This window comes from Apodemus sylvaticus, chromosome 2 (assembly GCF_947179515.1).
Source record: "Apodemus sylvaticus chromosome 2, mApoSyl1.1, whole genome shotgun sequence".
NCBI classification, from domain to species: Eukaryota; Metazoa; Chordata; class Mammalia; order Rodentia; family Muridae; genus Apodemus; species Apodemus sylvaticus.
Window position 1 is genome coordinate 115,732,428 of NC_067473.1, and position 16,499 is coordinate 115,748,926.

General features: G+C 55.6%; 1 protein-coding gene across 1 annotated transcript in view; it reads right to left on the reverse strand.

Annotated features, from left to right (window-relative positions):
- Positions 1-437: 437 nt before the first annotated feature.
- Rab11fip5 (RAB11 family interacting protein 5) overlaps positions 438-16,499 on the reverse strand; it is a 37,904-nt gene continuing 21,842 nt past the window's right edge. The window contains 7 exon segments of the mRNA XM_052174164.1: positions 438-2,683; positions 2,958-3,147; positions 5,882-6,621; positions 6,623-7,892; positions 12,929-13,410; positions 13,412-13,623; positions 13,719-14,155. Coding sequence (XP_052030124.1) covers positions 2,480-2,683; positions 2,958-3,147; positions 5,882-6,621; positions 6,623-7,892; positions 12,929-13,410; positions 13,412-13,623; positions 13,719-14,155 — 3,535 coding nt within the window. The 3' untranslated portion in view covers positions 438-2,479.

The following is a 16,499-nucleotide window of genomic DNA, read 5'->3' on the forward strand; positions in this document are numbered from 1 at the left end:
ACCTGGGGTTGCCCTCTGTCCTTCTGGACACTGCATACGCCATTGGTGGCCCAAGTGCTCATCCACTCTCAGATAGCTGAGCTGCGTGGAACAGAACTCACAAATGAAACAAAGAACAGTTCTCATGTTTGGTTTGTATCTTACCTTTCTTTACTGAACTCAGTGGCTTCAGGACAGAAATCACAAAACTTGCCCTCTTTATCCGCCACCCCCGCCACCCCCCAGCCCCCACTCCCCCACCACACCCCCACCAGCCCCAGCACTAACTATGCCTGTGATGAGTGCCCTGTGAGCACAGGCGTCCAAGCACAGAGGCCAAGAGGCAGCGTTGCCTGCGATGGATGTTGGCGGTAGCGCGGTCACCTGAGAACCACACTGCCCCCTCCCACAGGTAGTCTCCTTCACCCACTCATTCCAAAACAAACACACAAGCTGGCTGCAGTACACGATCTTTTTATTCTTCATAAAGTGCTCAAAACATGAAGAACAAGCTCTTTATAGACAGGAGTTTCACTAGGAAGACAAAGGGCAGCGCAGAGCCGTGCCTGCTCGCTGCCTGTCCGGCTGCACGCTGCAGTGTGTGGTAAGGAGCAGACATAATGAGCAAAGTCCTGGCCTCACTTCAGGACCTTTCTGGAAGACACCCCCGCCCTGGCCATGTAGGGAGGCCAAACAGCAGGAATGGATGAAAGACGAGAGACAGGGCTGGGACCAATTAAAGCCCAGAGGACTACCTAGCAGAGGGACTCAGTTCCTCAAGAGACACCTTCAACACCCAAGGTCTGCCCCCAACCCCAAAACCCTGGGAACTGGTGGCTGCTTTCCTGATCTGAGTTGATCTGTAGTTGGAAACTGCACGGGGCGGACCCCACTCGGGCTCATCTGCTCTATGCCAGCAGCCGACTGACATCATCCACGGAGAACAATCTCCTGAGGTGTTCTGAGTGAACCCATGACCCTGTGCTAAGAGACAGCTGGAAAGAAGTAGCTGCCTCTCCACTGGGCCCAAAGCATCTTTTGTCAGCATCTCCCCCCTTCACACATGACCTTTGTAATGCACAGCCCCTCCCCCCGCATCATGGGGAGAGCAGCTGGATTCACAAGCAAACTAGAAGCTGACCCACACAGCAGATACTTGACTTCAAAATGCACCTCAGCCAAGCCAGGCAAGGCGGGAGGATTGGTGAGCGTGAGGGGCTGTACAGCAGGGCAGAACAGCTGAAGAGCCACACGGCCTTTTCCTGAGCACAGGTGTCTCCTAAGGCAGAGTGAGGCCTCCTACTTCCAGACAGGCTCATGGGTCAACCACAACTGGGACCCAAGGCCAGACACAATAAGGTGCAGGCTAGCCCCAGACCTACTGTGCACTAGATTTTATCCCAGGACGTTCCAAATAAGGGTCAAGGAAGGACCAGGAGGTGGGAAGAAGGCTTAGGAGGTGGCAGCAGGTTGGCCAGAGCCTTAACTGAGGTACTTCCCAGCATCATAAAGAGCCTGGTCAGCCTCCCACTCTCACGACCCTAACAGCCATTGTCATGTGCTCAACAGGAGGGAGGGGACACCAGGGCCAGAGAGACGCCTACATCCAGAGGCTCTTGTCTTCACCCACAAAAGGCACATTTTAATTGGTTTCCAAATGTTCTGAGCCCACAGCAGCACAGTTTTGGCATCTGACAAATGGTAACAACAGACATGGAGGCCTGGTCCACAAAACATGGGCAGCCCAAAACCCCAACCTGGAGGGTCTCATGTTAGGGAGGTAGGGAGGAGCCCAGGGGCAAGAAGTCATTCTCTCTGCACCCAGCCCACCTCCCACCGCTACTGGGACATGGGACATGGAGTGGGAGGGTCTGAAGAGGGGCAGGGGGCAGCTGAAGAACACACAGGCACATACCACCACCACCACCACCACCACCACCACCACCACCACCACCACCACCCTGTAAACACGCTCACACACAGCTCTCGACAGAGACAAGATGAAAACACACAGGCTCCTTGCTCGTAGGGTCCAGGCGCGCTGCTGAAGTGTGGGTGCCCTGACTGACTACAGTGCACAGACAAGCAAGCAGCTTAGTCCCCATCCCTGTCCTAGGCCCCCGTGTGCCAGAGGGAAATGGAGATGGAGAGTCGGCCAAGAGAAGAAACAACTGACCAGCCTCATGGGGTGACTAAGTCTGTGCTATCCGCAGTGTTGCCCTAGATACTACAGCTCACCCCAGAACCCAGAGCTCACTCCTGCTCCATCTTGACGGCTAACATCTGGGGGGCCCCATAACCTCAAGTGTGAAAACGGGCAGGTAGGAAAGGCCCAAGGCTCCGGTGGGAGGTCAAAGGCCCCTTCTAGCAGCCAGAGCAGAGGCAGGATGGGGAGGGGAGCAGAGAGTGACCATGAGAGCAGGCTTGCCCACTCAGGTGAGAGCAGTCAGCGGAGGGCACTACCCAGGTCCTCACCATCCCTCAGGGATGCAGTGAAGGGTTACTTGGGGGGGCCAGGGGAGATCTGCAGCAGCGTGGGCGAGGTCTCCATGATCCGCACCAGCAGCCGGTCGATGTAGCTCTCCAGTTCCTGCACATGCTCGTCTCTCTGGCTCAGCTCGCGCTCGCGCTGCAGGAGCAGGCCAATGAGCTCATCGTGAGTCAGGTGATAGTACTTGGCCGACTGGTCCAGCACAGCAGAATCCTATGGCCAGAAAGAATGCAACTAAGCCGGGGAGCCCAGACCTTCCACCAGCTAAGCCTGTTTCCCCAGTGGAGAACCCCATACGTGGCAGCAGCCCATCTATAGCTGTTGATGTCCCCTCTACTTAAGAACTGTGGCACAGGGAACTACCAGCTACCTGTTCTGCCCTGCCCCACCCCACCCCACCCCACCCCACATCACATCACTTGGCCTCTGTCCATCATACATAAGGCCTGTTCTGTCAGCTGCCCCCTAACACCTTGCTGCACCTCACCTTCGGCTTCTTGGTGTCCACGGTTGAGCTAAGCTGGGATGCTGGAAGCACAGACTGGATGCCCCCAGATGTGACAGTTTTGAGCCTCTCCAGTCCGCTGCTCAGGGCTGTGCTCAGGCTGGTGCGGGGCTGTTTCCTGTCGGGGCTAGCCTCCACAGGGGCAGCAGTGAGGGGTTTCACAGGATGGGGACTGCAAAGACAAACAGGAGGTGAGCTGCAGGGACAGAAGGCAGCACAAAAGCCACACCACCGTCTCTATGATGTCTCGGGACAGCATCCTGCCCTCCTCAACCCACCAGCCTCAATCCAGCATGGAAAACTGGCCTACAAACTCTGTACCTGTGACCAGTCTCAGCCAGTCATTTCCCTTGTCTTCTACACATCTAGTGTCACAGTCAAGACTGTGGGTGTGAGAACTTCATGTTTAAGAGTAAGAGAGACCCACACAGACTTCGGTGCTCCCTCATCTTCACCTCTCTCTGCTAATGGCTTACCATGAGCTTTGGCACAGGCCTGCAAACCCTCTTGATCCTGACCCTGCCTCCTCCCGCAGCCCTGTACCGAGCATGGGGACTGCCTTTCTTTTCTAACCTCTCACTTTCCTTGAGTACTCAGGCCAAGGCCTCAGTGCTGTACCCCAGGTCAAGTAACTCTGTGGGTCCCTCCTTCACCTCTCTGAGCCGGCGGTTACTCACCTCTCCCCTTCTTCACAGACCTGCAGCCTCCCAGCCTCCCCAGTCCACCTGCCAGTTCCCTGGCTTCTTCTCCTGGACGCCCTGCAGTCCAGCTGGTACCTGTAGGCCAGCTGCTTCCCGGGGCTCCTCCTGGATGTACCTAGTTCCCCTCACACCTCTGGGAGGCCCCCCAACTCGTCCTCTTCAGCCTCAACCTTCTCCTCTCCTAGCTACACCCACCCTCTGGCCACCCACTCCTTATTCTACTAGACAATTAGTGGCTTTCCACTTCTGAGAATTCCTTTAGTGGCTCCTTTCTAGGGAAGATCACAGATTCTAGGACAATGAGGGCTCTGCCTGTGCCCCCTGGCCCACAACTACTCCCTCCTCAGTCATAAACAACAATGGTCTTTTGACCTTCACAAAAACTATTTCTAACTAGACATAGTGGTACACACCTATAATAATAGCACAACAGAGATAGAAGCACCAGGAATTCAAGGCCAGCCTCTGCTAGATGAAACTGTGCCTCATCAATCCCCCCACACACCCCACAAAAGATATTGCTCTACCCAGGATACTTCTCTTCCTCCCACTAACCTAGTTCCCTCTACTGTGTCAGAGCTATGCAAGCTCACCTCCTCCAGGAAACCTCGTGATCCCCTTAGCTAGGGTAACCCTCTCCTGGAACGCCTTGGCACCTGGCACCTACAGTAGCTATATGAGCTGGAAGCGTGGCTGTAAACCACTAACCTGACCTGGGGGAACCTCATAAATCCACTCCCGTAGAGACTCCAGGCCTTCAGGCACAGAACAGAAAGCAAAGCCACTGAGTCTTAGCCCCCCGGACCCTGACACAGGCTCAGGATGACCCCAAGAAATAGCCCTGCTCCTCAGGACAGACAGGGCTCATGTTTAGTCTCCCAGACATGAAAGTTCCCCCACACGGGAGCTTCACCTAGGAGTCACATCACTAGGCCTTCACCTAGTCCCCTGACCGTGCGCGAGTCTGCACGGGAGGGATGAGAGCAGCTCCAAGGCCGCCCGTCTCAGAGCCACCCTCAGAAGAGCCACCCTCAGTGCATGAAGGTACCGCTCAGCATGCAGCTGGGGTGCTCGGCTCTTGGCCTGAACCCTCACACTCATCTGAGAATAGGGACAGTTCGGTATGACCATCACTTCACAGAGTAAGGTCATATCCATATCCATATGAAATGAAACCAATTCTGAAAAGAAACCCTGTAAGTGTGAGTATAAGCCAAGGGTATACTGCTAGATGAGGCCAGATGAGGACACCAGGAAATGAGGAGACCCTAGCCACCAGCTCCTTCTCCCCATCAGGGGGCACAGCCCCACCCACCTCCGGGTGTCACCAGCAGGCCCTACTCTCCCCTCACTGAACACTCCCTGGTGCTCCGCCCTCCTGGACTAGGCACACCTCGGTTCTGGAACAAAACAGATGCTTGCTCAGTCACCTGGACACAGAGCCAGCAGGTGCCTGAGCAGGCTGGGGGCCTCTAAGGCCAGGGCCAGATCCGGAGCCACTGCCACGGTGACTGCCGCTCCTGCTGCGTCACTCTCACTGAGCCCTGGTCCTGTCTGTCACCCTCATCACCCTCCGTTCGGCCTGGGGCCTCATGCCGTAGAGACCACAGCCACAGAGGCATCCGCTGTCCACTCAGCTGCCCTGAACAGATGGGAGCCCAGCCCAGAAAACCAGTGACCAAGCAAGCCCTGAAGTGCCTGCTGCAGCTGAAGAGCCTTTTCCCGGGACTTTGGGTGTGGGAAGCACTTGAGGACAGCTTCCTTTCCTCTCTAAGTCCCAGACCTTCCGCCAGCTCTCTGCTAACTCCATCTTACCTGGACGAAAAACTGCTGTGGTCCCACTACCACCTGTTACCTGAAGAAGTATCACACTTTGTAGCGCCCCATTCCCCCAACCATGGCATCTCTGCCCAGCTGGTGCAGCTCTCATTCCCATCTCCTGCCAGGGCACGCTGACTCTCCTCTCCTCATTCCTCAACTCCTACCCTTATCAGCTTCTCCTTCCCAAACCCCCAGCTTCTAGGGCCACACAGACGTTCCACATATAAATAAATAAAGTCAGAGCTGGTCCTACAGAGTGCATGGCTTCAAAGCTAGCACCACAGGCCTCCAATAGAGGAGACCCTCACCACATGCCCTCAGCAAACACGAAGCTGGACTTCCCCGCCCATTTCCTCCTGGGAAGGGTTCCGGGTGGATGCTCACCTGCCGCTGGGTTGGGGCTCCTCAGCTGGCCGTGTCTCCAGGGGCAGAAGCACAAGCGGGGAGGCTGGGGAGGCTGCAGCGTGGTCTTCCCCATATGGTGTAGGGGAGCCCCCAGTGGGGGAGAGCTCAAGGGAGCCAAGGGGTGAAGCTGCCTCCTCAGGAAGTGAGGAAGAAGAGGTCAAGGGCCAGGCTATAGGCAGGGGAGGGCATGGAGGGCCTGGCACACCGTGGCGGTGGCTGGCCCAGGGTGGGAGAGGGGGAGGTGGGAAGGCAGGTTCTGGGGGAGTGGGCAACTCTTCTGGACCAGAGTGGGTAGAGGACCCCCTTGACCCTGGTGATGATATGGATGGGAGGCTGGGGGGATCTTGTCTTTCCTGATATAAGAAGGGATTGGAGGCCTCTGCCGCCTCCTCCTGCTCCTCCTCTTCCTCCTGCTCCTGCTCCTCCTCCTCTTCCTTGGCCTGCTGGGAGGGGGCTGAGAGAGGCCTAAACCCCTCTTTGGCTATCTCCTGGCTCTGGACTTCAAAGCTCTCACCTGTCTCTGAGGTCCCCGAGACCTTCTGACTGTACAGAGTTGAGCTGGTTGAGTTATGGGATCTGGGACCAGGCCCCTCAGGGTAGCTGGTGGACCTAGATGGGCAGTCCCCAAACACAGGACCACTAATTTCTCCTACTGGGTCTTCAAGTTCTGGCTCACCTATCAGGGTTCCAGAGGGCAATCTATACAATTCCTCCAACTCTGGATTTACCCCCCTCCTCCTTAGACTCTTGGGGACCAACAACCAATGCACTTGGGGTGCTGTCCTCTTCTACCCCTGGCCCCCTGCTACTGAGCCCCCCTGTAGCATTCTCTTCCTCCTCTTGGTCCTCCTCCTCCACCTGAGAATTTGTGGGTGTGAAGAGGCGTGGTGGCTTGGGAGGTGGTGGGCCAAGCCATGGCCCCTCATCCAATCCCTGCTCAGGCTCTGGCTCCAGCTGCAATGCTGGGAGCCCTTCGCTCCCCATGGGGGGCACAGTATCTGGAGATTCAGGCTGCACCTGGGGAGAAAGCACCCCATTGGATTCTCCCTCCGTGACAGGTGAAGCGACCTCTGCTGTAGGAGAAATGGTGATCACATCCCAAGGCCAGGAATCCTCCACTGTGTTCAGCTCCTGGAAAAGTTGGCTTCCATCTTGGGGGGCCTCCTCATCCCGACCTCCAGGAGTGTCATCTGAACCAGGAAATCTCTCCCACACACTGAGAACTTCTGGGGAGCTGAACAGAGATGCCCCACTATCTGCTGGACTCTGCCCCGCTCCCCCTTCTGACACAGGAAGCTCGCGGTCTGGTGTTGAGGCTGAGGCTTGCAGGTGCACCTGGGCTGCTCTGGAGGACGGACCAGTCCCTGAAGACCCAAGGGGTCCTGGGTCAGACATACTTGTGCTTGGCTGGTCCAGTTCTGAGTCCACAGGAGCCTTGGGCTCCAGCCATGTGCTGCTGCCTCCTCTTCCTCCCCCAGGCGCTCCCTGGGGCGCTGCTGCTTTCGCTGCCACGGTCCTAGGGCCTGGGTCTGGCATCCCATCCTCCTCCAGCCCCATTCCTGCGGGGGCCAGGATCCCACTCCTGGCCTCTGGCTGCAGCCTGCCAGCAGCAAAGATGTTGAAGGTGTCGTCCCACTCAGGCAGGGCTTTCCCAGGGGAGGCCAGGGGGGCCAGGCTGGCCCTCGAGGCACTGGGGAGAGAGGGGGCAGGTGAAGGAGAATTTAGTGCTATGTCGGCTTTGAGATCCTCGAAGAAGGGGTTGCTCTGCAAGGAGTTGAGGAACGGGTTGGTGACCCCCAAGAATCCAGATGGGGTGGCTTCAAGGACAATGGTGGTGGCAGCGGCAGTGGCAGCGGCGGGGGAGGCGGCTGCAAAAAGGTTAGTGCTTAGCATGGGAGCAGCAGCGGGAGCAGGAGGGGGGGCCAGAGCCTGGGGGGAGCAGGGGTGAGGAGCAGCTGGGTCAGATTCTACCTGAGGAGACACGTCCAGGCTGTGGAGAAGACAAAACCATGAGCCTCCTGGTTAATGCTGAGACTGGAAATATCCCGGCCAAGTACCATCCCTGCCCCCACTTCCACCAGGCCAGGGGCCGCACCACCACATGGGCTATATGTAGCTACATGACCCAGGGAACCAAATGAATTTTGAGGCACCAAAAGGCAGGACGCTGGCAGAGCTCATGAACAAAGACAGTAAGAGAACCAAGCAGGGGCCTGTGCTGCAAACGGAGACAGACTCTACTTTACTGAGCTCTTGCAGGAAGGGAGAAGGATGAGACTGTCATGAGGCAGATGCCCAAGAGCTCACTCAGCACATGAGGAGGGAGCAGAAGAACTGGCTAAGGAGTCATTCCCTGGACACACTAAGAGAGAAAAGGAAATCAAATCCTCCAGTGTGTGCAGACCCCAACTTTGGTGGCCTTACACCTGCTCTCCAGCAGGGTCCCTCCTCACAGACAGCTTTTCAGTTCACTAAGCTCCTGGGGTCCCCTTTACCTCACTCCCCCCACCTAAATGAGAGCATCTGAGGAACCCCCTCATGTCCCCTTTCCCACCTAACCAGCAGCTTCCCAGAAAGCACTGGAGGTGAGCCTCGGCAGCTGAGGCCGGACTCTGCTAGCCCGTCTGTAAGGAAAGGTGTACTGCGGCAGGAGAACAGGAGCCTGTTCTTCTAGGAACTCGAGGTCTAAACTAGACAGGTTGTACATGGTGCCTGGCAGGCAACGGGAAAAAGTCCAGGTCAGCCAGAGGCCGAGGAGCTCCACAAGCAAACTTGGGGGCAGAGGTCAGCTTCCCAGCAGGACACAGCCAGATTCTCATAAGGATTCAGCTTCCAAGCTAAACACGGTGGCAGCAGGAGGAGCAGAAGCACAGTGCCATCCTCACCTACAGTGCCATCCTGGACTACATCACATGCTACCAACCAAAAAATTTAAAGGAGGCTGGGCTTTAGTTGGTGACATGTTTGCTCAACATGCATGAAGTTCTGGGTTCCATTCCCAGTAGTGCATTACCCATCTGTGCATTACCCAGCACCAGGACTGGTCAAAAAGACCAGAAGTTCCAGGTGATCTTCCAGTGCACAGCAAGGTCAAAGGCAGCCTGGGATACTGAGTTATACATACAGGCTAGGGGTGGCGGCACACCTTTAAACCCAGCACTTGGGAGGCAGAGGCAAGAGAATCTCTTTTGAGTTGAGGGCAGCCTGATCTACATAACAAGCTCCAGGGGCAGCCAGAACTACATGGTGAGAGACCCTATCTCAATTTTTTAAGGTAGTTTTTTAAAATCCAGCTTTCAAAGATTCTTATGACCTTATTTCTCCCCTAGAATAGCTCCAACCCAGCTGCAGGACAGATTCTTGTCTCTAGACGGATCCCCGCCTCTAGACAATGATGAAGAAGGGGAGGTAAAGTGCCCAAGACCCACCTCCAGTTCTGCTTCTACAAACAAAATGGGGAAGATGCTGAAAAGGGAAGAACTCTGCCTAGGGAGTCACCCCACAGATGCCCCACCCCCCTGTTGCCCCACCCCCACTGTTGCCCCCACCTCCACTGATGCCCCCACTCCCACTGATGCCCCCACCCCCACAGACTACTCTCCCTTCAGTCTAGGTATGTCCCAGGGCAGAGGCCCAGGTTGACCCCCGAGTTAGGGGAACAAGAAGCTACATGCTAATTAGCACTGGGGTCAAAGCCCTGCCTGGAGCATCTCTATCTCCCAAGCTGCATCCCAGGCCTAGCCCCAGAGGCTCAGTCAGCATTGATCACCTACTTGACACTCCCACCCACCCACCCCCACACTCACATTCACCCTCTGGTTTGCAGCAATCTGCTGCCAGTCAGACTTCAGGGAGAAGGGAACTGGGAAGCAGAATAGGAGATCCAGGCTCTGTCAGCAGGCTCCTCCCACCATGATTCCCCAGAGATGCACAGAAACTGGTTGGTATGGAATCAGCAAAGGGCTCTCTCTTGAGGCCAGGGTTCTAGGCAGCAGGCCCAACAGGGTTCCCAGAGCCAGCAGGGCTTGCTCACATCTGCCTGCTCTCACCCCGGATCCCCTCCATCTTCACTCTCTCTGCTCACGCCTAGCACATTCTCTTGGTTGTGAGCGTGGCCTTTAACACCTGGGCCATCCCTCCAGCAACCAAGCACACGTTCTACAGGTCATCGGTGGAACACTCCTGCCCCACCAGTGCACATGGTCATCTGTGCAGGTTGTGCCCAGAGAATGCCACTGTGCCCTGGAGCCTACCCAGCCAGCCTAGCACAGCCTCCTGCTCCCAAGCAGTAGGGAATAACCTATGCTGATCTGTCTCTCTCGAGGTCACATTTGGGGAAGAGCAACTCTGTCCCTTCAACCCACGGGAATAGGCTTCATGGCCTGCAGGAACCATAGGACAACTGGCTGAAGCTGCCACTTAATACGAAACACCAATTCACTGCAATGTTTCTCCCTACTCTTTACAGTTTTCTGAGACAGTGTCTCTGTGGAGCCCAAGATGACCTTAAACTCACAGCAATCCTCTTGCCAGGACCTCCTGAGTGCTGGGATCACAGGCAGGCGCCGCCATTCCCAGCTGCGCTTAAAAACCACACCCTGAGCCAGGCAGTGGTGGCGCACGCCTATAATCCCAGCACTCTGGGAGGCAGAGGCAGGCGGATTTCTGAGTTCCAGGCCTGCCTGATCTACAGAGTGAGGTCCAGGACAGCCAGGGCTACACAGAGAAACCCTGTCTTGAAAAAAACCAAATCCAAAACAAACAAACAAAAAACAACCACACCCTGGGACCATCTCTGTAGAAAGCAGGATTCACTACCAGCTGGGGCTTCCTTGGGCTGAGATGAGCTGTGTGTTCCAAATACTAGTCACAGAGGTGACAAGTGGATCTATGAAAGCTACCTACCAGTCCTCAAAGGTTAAAGCCAGCCTTCAAGACAATGTGCCCTCTGGCCACCATCGCCCGAGCTTGGAAGCTCCTGCCACCTCCTGAGGTGTGCTCGAGTTCCCAGAAGCATGTCCAGGAGGTGTGCACCCTCGTATTAGCAGGATGCAATGAGGAGACACAGAGCAGCCTTCTAAGCTTAGGCAGAAACCCTAGCATCCATCTTCCAAAACCAGATTGCTGCTAACAGAGTAACACTCACAGATGGAACAGGAAATATGCTACAGCTAGCTGGCCAGAGAGCAGCTGAGATGGCCCACCCTACCTGTCTACCACACTTCAGGAGGGACAGAAGTGCTAAGAGCCATTTAATAGCACTTCTGGCTCACTGTGGCTTCCGACTCCTGATGCCCCCCCACTCCCACACACCCCAGTTAAATGTATTTTCACACTCATATTTGGGCCCCTTCTGTGTTCAAAGGTTGCTGTGGGGTAAAGGAGCAAAAGCAAAGGCCCTAACTGGAGACCCAGAAGGCTTAACATGTGGCCTGTGTTAACTCAAGCACAGGCCACAGCCAGGCCACAGTCCAATCCCAAGGGTTCAGCAGGTTCTGTGGCCCAGACAAGGCTCAGTTCCGACTCCTCTCAGTCTCACATATGTAGCAATCAAGGTTAAGAGCCACATATCAGAGGCATACTGTGTCAAGAGAGCCAGTAGAATCACCTTGCTAGCTACTGAATTCTACAACACTGCCTTAAGCCTCTCCACAGAGCACAAGTGCCACAGTGTCACTAGAGGGCGCTGCTGCTCTTACTCAAAACCACCTTTCAGGCTCCGTGACAGTAGCCCCCAAGCACAGGGTTCCCTGTGGGCTGGCTGACTCTCCCAGTCCCAGGTAGAGAGATCCCCCTCTAGTTGTAACTAGTTCTGACTCTAACCTGTAGGTGCTGCCCTGAGCTGCCTTGTCTCTCAGCTCTCTCCTGGAACTCTAAGCAGGCCCCAACCACCAACTCAGGGTCAGCTCTCCCTCCTGCCCCTGGGCTCACAGTCCCTACCTTGATGCTTAGCCCAGGGCCTGCTGTCAAGCCGCCATGTACAGATGGGCCCAGGGCAGGAAACTGGGGTGCTTAGGTGCCCCAGCCTATGACAGAATCCAAACCAAAGGAGGGCAGGACAGAAATCCCCTCTTCTGTCCACCACTGACCCAAGTTAAGGAGTCAGAGAAACACAAGGAAAATGGTGGAAAGAAACTAGAAGTAAAACTAGAGTTTCGAGGCCCTGCACCTCCCCTCTGCTGGGAAATGGGCACAGCATCTTCTCAGCTGGGCCCAGCCTTCGCTATACCCACTGAATGGGCGAGGCAGACTTGCTGAGGAGGGGAGCAACTGGCTTCAAGGCACTAGCTGGGACAGCCACCAATGCAAGGCAGCAAGACAGATTTCTGTGACCTGCCCATGGAGACCCTCCTTAGGGCCCTGCCAAACATACAGCAGCTACTATGCCTCAGAGGGGGTCAGAGGCTCTGACCAGAACCAAGGGAGAGGTCTAGGCATGGTGCCAATAGCCGTGACCAGCACTCTCAGCAGAATACACCCCAAGGTCAAAAAACATTAGGAGGGAACTTATTTCAAGGAAGGTGCCACGGTCTCTTTCCAGGCTAGGAAACATCTAGGCAGGAGGGCGGGTGCGGCAGCAATATTTAACTCCTATCCCTCAAGGGGACAAGATCCCAGAGTCAGGTGGGTACCCAAAAGCAGTCATCTATCTATCTAACTTAGGGGGAAGTGCCTGAGGGTGCAGTCCCCAGTCTCGAGGCTTCCTTACCTTGAGGTGAGAAAGCAAGAGCTGAGGTCAGGCAAGCAGCAGGCCACACGAACATCTCTCCCTTCCTTTGTAACCAACGCAAGCATCGGGGCCTGGCCCACCTGCCACCCCAGGACCCTCGTGCCACTGTGCCCTTGCTACTCACCTGTGTCAGTAGGCACCGTACAAGCCTTGGTTCAGGAAGACAAGATACCCCACTTAACCATGCAAAGCTGGAGCTCAGGCAGCCTGCTCCCCGTCCTCCCAGCCCCAGGCCCAGGGGTCAAACACCCAACCTCCTCACACAGAGCAAAAGAGTAGCCTTGCTAAACATGTACCTGGGCTTCTGAGTTGGTTCCTTGGATTCTCTAAGGCCAAACCAGCTACTCTTGGCCTTTTCCTCCCCGGTGGATGAATGGTGTGGGGAGGCTCCCAGGGAAGGACTCCCTTTCTCCCCAACTGAGCCCCGGCGCCCGGGCTCGTTCCGACTGAGCCCTTGGTGGTGGTGGTGGTGGTGGTGGAAGAGCCCCATCCGGGGCTTCCGCTCCTTTTCTGCCGCTACAGCCTCAGAGGATGCCACCATGGGTGTGGCAACCTGGACTGGCTTTCCCTCCGGCAGTCGGGTCCCCTCCTCCTCTCCAGAGCAACTGGCCCCTGCAGCCAGCACTTCGGTCTGCTTGCTGAGCTCCTCCTGTCCAGTCATGGCCTCTGAGCTGCTGACGCCATGGCTGCCTCTGCCCCAAGAGTCATCCGAGGACCGAGAGCCACCCTCAGAGGACCGAGGTGGAACACTGTGTAAGGAGCTGGAGGGGGGGAAAGGGGCCTGAGATGGAGCTGCGGTGCCGTAAGGGCAGCTGAGGTTCCTCATTGTACACGTGGCTCCCGTTGACGCAGAGAGAAGAGCGGGAGGCACCATCCAGGTGGCCTTGGAGCTCCAGAACGGCCCGGGGCGGAGCTGCTCGAAGCTGGCTGACCTCATCACTGTATGTCCTCTTGTGGCTGAGCAGCTTGGGGGACTGCATAGAGTCCCTACCTGGAAAGGAAGTGTGACGTCAGCACTTGGGAGAGGAGCCCTGTTCCCCCTTCTTTACCCCCCCTCAGGAAGACCCCACCTCTCCCTCTGCTCACCCCCTTCAGTGGACAGCCAGCTGCTGTGGCTTGGTGAGCGGGTAAGGAGCTCAGCCCCGGGGCCCTGATAGACCAGGCTACCACTAGTGGAGGACAGGGTGCTGTCGGAGCCCAGAGAGGTGTTGGACTGTGTGAGCGAGGACTTGCGTAGCTTGTTGCGGAGGAAGAAACCTTTGGCTTTGCCCATCTTGCCCAGGCTGCCTAACTCAGGGTCCTCCAGGGCGCTGCTCGGAAGAATGGCGGAGGCGGATTCCAGATCGTACTTCTTCTTGCCCTTCACTTTGTCCTTGAGCTTGCTGAAGGGAGACCGGGGCTTGTCCTTCACGGACAGATCAAACATGCTGGCGCTCAGGTTGTTCCGCGTGAACTGGATGGTCACCTGGATCTCACCACGCTCCTTCTCCTTCTTGCCTGGCTTGGAGTGTAGCTTGTACCACCTGAGAGAAGAAGCAGGGCAGAGCTCTGGTCACAGGCACCTCAGAAGCCCATTTTCCTTAGCTACAGCCTCCCCAGGAGTCACAGAGACAACCCCTACTCTGGCTATACTGGCTTCGGGTCTGAAGACCCCAGACTGGCCTTGAAATCACTATCTGATTGCAGTCTCCTGTGAACTCCACCACGCAGGTGCTGGGATTCCAGGTGTGCACCACCATGCCCACTTACCTCTCAGAAAACTGAATATACTTTTACTGTGCAAGGAGCAAGTGGAATTCTTGGTTTTTACCTGCCTGAGTGCAACCTTGTGTCCACTGAAAAGAGTCTCTCAGAAGTTTATAGCACCTCTATTTGCAACAGCCCAGACTTGGAAGCTGCCACGGTGCCCTTCAGTGAGTGAGTGCATAAACATGCTGGTACAGACAGTGGAACTGTGTGCAATGATGAGCAAGAGCGAGCTACAGAGACAGAAAAAGACACAGGATGATTTGTAAACACGCAAGAGAAAGAAGCCCGTTCGATACGGCTTCATAGACTCCACAGTATGACATTCAAGAAAAGACAAAACTACCAAGACAAGAGAAGGATCCAGACAGAGCATGACAGGCAGTGCACTCCTATATCTTACCACCAGTGATGCTGAGGCAGGAGGATCACTGAAAGCTTGAGGCCAGCCTAGACTATGCAAGACACCCTCCTCCTTAAAAACTCAAAATGAAACAGAGAAAAGAGATCAGTGGTTGGCAGGGGACTGAGGGTGGGAAAAGGAAGGGGACAGGCAGAGCCTGTGCCAATAAGCAGGGCACTGTGGAGTGAACTATCCAGATGATGGCATGGTGGTAAATAGGTGTCATTTTGTTTCAATGTCTGAAGATTATGGAGCATACAGAAAGAACCCTGATGTATAATCAGCCATGGAAACAGCAAGATGGCCACAAATTTAGGAGCAGCCTGGGCTACACAGAGATCTATCTATAGGCCAGCCAGAGAAGACACACTGAGGCTCTGTCTCAAAAACTAAACAACAAAGACCTCTGAGGCTCTGGTAGTCAGCCTCTCATCCTTAACAAATGTACCACACTGTTGCCAGATGTTGCCAGATGTTAGCAACACAAGACACTGGTGCTTGGGGGAGGTGTGTGCAGTAGTGGACAAAATTCAAACTTTAACTATCTTTCTCTAGATCTAAAAGTAAAACTGGTCTCTTAAAAAGCAAAGCATTTAGCCTGGCGGTGGTTGTGCACGCCTGTAATCCCAGCACTCTGGGAGGCAGAGGCAGAGGCAGGCAGATTTCTGAGTTTGAGGCCAGCCTGGTCTACAGAGTGAGTTCAAGGACAGCCAGGGCTATACAGAGAAACCCTGTCTGGAAGAAACCAAATCCAAAAATCCAAAAATCCAACCCCCACCCCCCCAAAAAAAGCAAAGCACTGGGGCTAGGGAGACCGCTCAGCTGTGAAGAGCACTCACTGCTTGTGGAGACCATCCATCCACACTAAGTGCTTCACTCACCCCAGCTGTAAGTGGGGCCCTCTTGTGGCCCCACCAGCACTGCACTCACATGCCTACAGCAAAAAGGCAGGCTTAGTGGTTCCACTACAGTCGCTGTGAGGCTATCTTATGCAGTATAAACAGCTTCAAGGGGAAAGAGCTGCTTTAGCTCACAGTGTCAGAGGCTTCCCTTCGTGGTCCATGCCAGCCTCTATTTTGCATCCCTGGTGAGGCTGCAGGAGCTCATGGTGGAGGCTGCCCACCAGGGACAGATGCCTGGCAGGGGCATCTCCTCTGGGACCCAGCATGATGGCTGGTGCCTCTCACATTAGGACAGTGTTCCCTGGCTTTGGGAATCCTCTGGACAGAGTCCTCACAGAAATGCCTGAGTGCTTCACCATCTCCCAGATCCTTCTGGGTCTAAAAAAGTCATGGCGCACCCTGGTGCACCTCCGTATAACAGCAGATCTGGGTCAGGCTCATTGGTGGACACCAGCCCTGTGGAGTAGAGGTTCTCAGAACCAGGACATGAATCTCCTCTCAGTGTCAGCTGCTGGGGCTGAAGGTCTGGCTCAGTGGCTATGAGGACCTGAGTCAGGGTCCCCAGCACACACCGGAGAAGCTGGCTGTGGTGCTCTGTCTGTAGCCCCAGCAGTGGAGAAGGAGGGGACCCCTGGGCTCTGCTGTTCAGTCACTGCAGCTAGTCCAGGGGCTCCAGGTTCAAAGTGAGACTGCCATGGAGGGCAAGGAGCAGAGCAGTGGAGAAGGACAGCAGAGATGACCTCTGACCTCCACACACACACACACACACACACACACACACCTGCTTATTTAGTAATTGCAAAGAGGAAAAGGTGC